This window comes from Lipotes vexillifer, unplaced genomic scaffold (assembly GCF_000442215.2).
Source record: "Lipotes vexillifer unplaced genomic scaffold, Lipotes_vexillifer_v1.1 scaffold23, whole genome shotgun sequence".
NCBI classification, from domain to species: Eukaryota; Metazoa; Chordata; class Mammalia; order Artiodactyla; family Lipotidae; genus Lipotes; species Lipotes vexillifer.
In genome coordinates this window covers 3,394,911-3,398,371 of record NW_006796283.1, presented here as the reverse complement: position 1 = coordinate 3,398,371, position 3,461 = coordinate 3,394,911, and the positions used below count along the sequence as shown (strand labels likewise).

The following is a 3,461-nucleotide window of genomic DNA, read 5'->3' as shown; positions in this document are numbered from 1 at the left end:
GGTGGGGGCGTGGCAGCGAGGGTGGGGGCGGGGCGCGGGGTGGGGGCGGGGCGGGGCGCGGGGCGTGCAGGGCCACGCGGGCTGACTTCAGTGCGCCTGGCCGGCCGGCAGGTCTACTACAGCCTGTGGCGGAAGCTCCTCAAGGCGTTCTGGTGGCTGGTGGTGGCCTACACCATGCTGGTGCTGGTGGCCGTCTACACCTTCCAGTTCCAGGATTTTCCCGCCTACTGGCGCAACCTGACCGGCCTCACGGATGAGCAGTGAGTCTTGGGCGCGGTGGGGAGGGGGCGGCGGCTGCCGCGCTGGCGGTACTGACACCCCCTCCCACACAGGCTGGGGGACCTGGGCCTGGAGCAGTTCAGCGTGTCTGAGCTCTTCTCCAGCATCCTGGTCCCTGGCTTCTTCCTGCTCGCCTGCATCCTGCAGCTGCACTACTTGCACAGGCCATTCATGCAGCTCACCGACCCCGAGCACCGCCCCCCGCCCAGTGCCCGCACCCTGCGCTGGACTCACAGGTGCGCCCGTCCTCCCTTCTGGGGCCTGGGGGTCTGCAGAGTGTCCCCTGAGCCCACACAGGGGAAGGCCGGTCTCGGGCGGGAATGGAGTCTGTACGGTTAGGGCGGGAGACCCAGAACAGGGTTGAGCCCTCGGCTGCTGCCTGCAGATGCTGGGTTCTCAGGTACTGGATGTTTTCTCCAACCCGCGGGGATCACGACGTCAAGCCGGGCCCCACTCTCCCACCTAGTGGCTGCAGCATAGGGGTCTCAGCGCCAGGGTGGGATGGCAGGTGGGCTTCTCTTGTCCTTGGGGAGGTGGGAATGGGAGGGCTGCAGTGCACCCCAGGAATGCGGGAGGGAAGGACACTTCAGGGTCCTGTCCCAGGCAGGACACGGTGAGCGGGACACCCCTGCTGCAGCAAGAGGAAGAGGAGGCGGCACCCAGAGACGAGGGGCTGGGCGTGACCGGCCCCCACCAGGCCATACAGGTCCCGGAGGGTAAGCTCAAGGTGCCCGGAGCCCCGTCAAGTACACGTAACGGGACGGCGCAGGCCACAGAGGCCCTATCACCCCCTCCTCACTGGCCCCCCAACCCCCCAGCCAGCAAGTGGGGCCTGGTGGCTGAGCGGCTCCTGGACCTGGCCGCCGGCTTCTCGGATGTCCTCACCCGCGCGCAAGTGCTCACGCGGCGCCTGCTAGAGCTGCACGTCTTCAAGATGGTGGCCCTGTACACCATGTGGGTGGCCCTGAAGGAGGTGAGTGTGGGCATGCTGAGGCACTCTTGCTGGCCTCCCTGGAGCCGGTACCGGAACGTGGCTGCAGATCGTGGGCCCATGGGGAGGGCGCAGCTCTGCCTGCCACTGCTCTACCGCCACTGCCCGCCTGCCCGCAGGTGTCGGTGCTGAACTTTCTGCTGGTTGTGCTCTGGGCCTTCGCCCTGCCCTACCCCCGCTTCCGGCCCATGGCCTCCTGCCTGGCTACCGTGTGGACCTCTATCATCATCGTGTGCAAGATGCTGTACCAGCTGAAGGTTGTCAGCCCCCACGAGTACGCCAGCAACTGCACCGAGGTACGGCCGCTGCTCCAGCTCGGGTGGAGGGACGGATGCCGAGGGCCTGTCCCTGGGGCCTGGGCTTCCTGCGGAGGACCCACTCCCTAGGTCAAGACATCTGGGTTCAGAGATGTCCCGACCCGGCTGACTTCCTGACGGAAGCGCAGGTCCTGGTGTGAGGGGCACAGAGGCCCGACGTCCACTGGAGGGAAGTGTGGGGCTGCTCAGGGAAGCCCACCCATAGATTCCTCTTCACTCTCCCAGCCCCTGCTGGTGGCTTCCCTGTCCCCAAACACCACCCATGTCCCCTTCCCCACTGAGGTGGGTTGAAGGCTGACAGCGCCCCGTGTCCCTGGTTGGGGACAGCTGTGCTCCGGCCCAGACCCGTCGGAGCCGTGGCTGCAGCGGGGGTGTCGCGTGGGGCTGGCGGTCCCTGGGGTCAGCGTCCGGTTCCCGGTGGGCAGCAGGTGCTGACGCCGCCCCTCCCCCAGCCCTCGCCCAACAGCACGAACCTGCTGAAGGTGGAGATCCACGAGTCCTTGCTGTACCGGGGGCCCATCGACCCCGCCAACTGGTTCGGGGTGCGGAAGGGCTTCCCGAACCTGGGCTACATCCAAGTGAGTGCGGGGCAGGTGGGCCGGGCGGGATGGCGGAGCCAGGGGCCGGGCAGGGGCTGACTGCCCACGCTCCCCAGAGCCACCTGCAGATCCTGCTGCTGCTGGTGTTTGAGGCCGTGGTGTACCGGTGCCAGGACTACCACCGCCGCCAGCACCAGCTGGCCCCGCTGCCGGCCCAGGCTGTGTGCGCCGACGGCACCCGCCAGCGGCTGGACCGCGGCCTGCCCGGCTGCCTCAAGTTCTTCGCCAACTTTTTCTTCTATAAGTTCGGGCTGGAGGTGAGGCGGCCGTTGTCCCTCGCCCCTCCCTGGGCAGGCCTGAGCTACTGGGGGTCGTTGCCACCACGTCGTCCCTCCCTGGGCAGGCCTGAGCCACTGGGGGTCGTTGCCACCACGTCGCCCCTCCCTGGGCAGGCCTGAGCCACTGGGGGTCATTGCCACCCTCCGTGGCGTCTGCTGCAATGGGCAGGCCCAGGGCGGGGGGAGCGGGGACCACCGAGGGTGCCAGGTTCTCCAGCTGAGTTGGCCTTGCTTGGAGAGGGGCCTGCGGAGCGAGGGCAGGGGGCTGGGGCCCCGGCTAGAGACGGGCTCCGTCTCGACTCTGCCACGGTGCCCCTACCTTGGTTCCCTGCCCCGTGCAGACGTGTCCAGTCTCTCCATCCCTCCAGAAGGGTGGCCTGGGCCGTCGTGAGCCTGGGCCACTGCCCCCTACCCTGGGCACGAGTGCTACCGCCCGAGGCTGCCCAGAGGCAGAGCCAGGAGGGCTCCTCCCCCGGCTCACTGTGTCCCCATCCTGGTCGCCTTGTCCCGCTGTGCCACCCCCAGATCTGCTTCCTGATGGCCGTGAACGTGATCGGGCAGCGTATGAACTTCATGGTCATCCTGCACGGCTGTTGGCTGGTGGCCGTCCTCACCCGCCGGCGCCGTGAGGCCATCGCCCGCCTCTGGCCCAGCTACTGCCTCTTCCTGGCGCTCTTCCTGCTCTACCAGTATCTGCTGTGCCTGGGCATCCCCCCTGCCCTGTGCATCGGTGAGCAGGGCGGCCTGTGGGCTGGGGTGGGCACGGAGTGAGGCACGGAGTGAGTTGGGCGTGCATGGCTGCACCCAACCTGGGCATCCCAGCCCCTGGAGTGGCCTCAGCCCCCTCCTCCCCGTGCACGGGCTCTGTGGGCTGCAGTCGTGCTGGCTCCCTCGCTGGTCTCCCCTCATCCTCTGCTTTCTTTTTGCCCAACGTTCTATTTTGAAAACTTTCAAACAACCGGAGAGGTTGGGAGAATAGTCCAAGGAGCAGCTGTAC

General features: G+C 67.7%; 1 protein-coding gene across 1 annotated transcript in view; it reads left to right on the top strand.

The window, feature by feature from the left end:
- PIEZO1 (piezo type mechanosensitive ion channel component 1 (Er blood group)) overlaps positions 1-3,461 on the top strand; it is a 19,670-nt gene that overhangs the window by 2,757 nt on the left and 13,452 nt on the right. The window contains exons 5-12 of the mRNA XM_007468474.1: positions 107-260; positions 333-515; positions 883-1,006; positions 1,106-1,252; positions 1,390-1,566; positions 2,040-2,165; positions 2,243-2,443; positions 2,990-3,194. Coding sequence (XP_007468536.1) covers positions 107-260; positions 333-515; positions 883-1,006; positions 1,106-1,252; positions 1,390-1,566; positions 2,040-2,165; positions 2,243-2,443; positions 2,990-3,194 — 1,317 coding nt within the window. The remainder of the gene's footprint in view (positions 1-106; positions 261-332; positions 516-882; positions 1,007-1,105; positions 1,253-1,389; positions 1,567-2,039; positions 2,166-2,242; positions 2,444-2,989; positions 3,195-3,461) is intronic.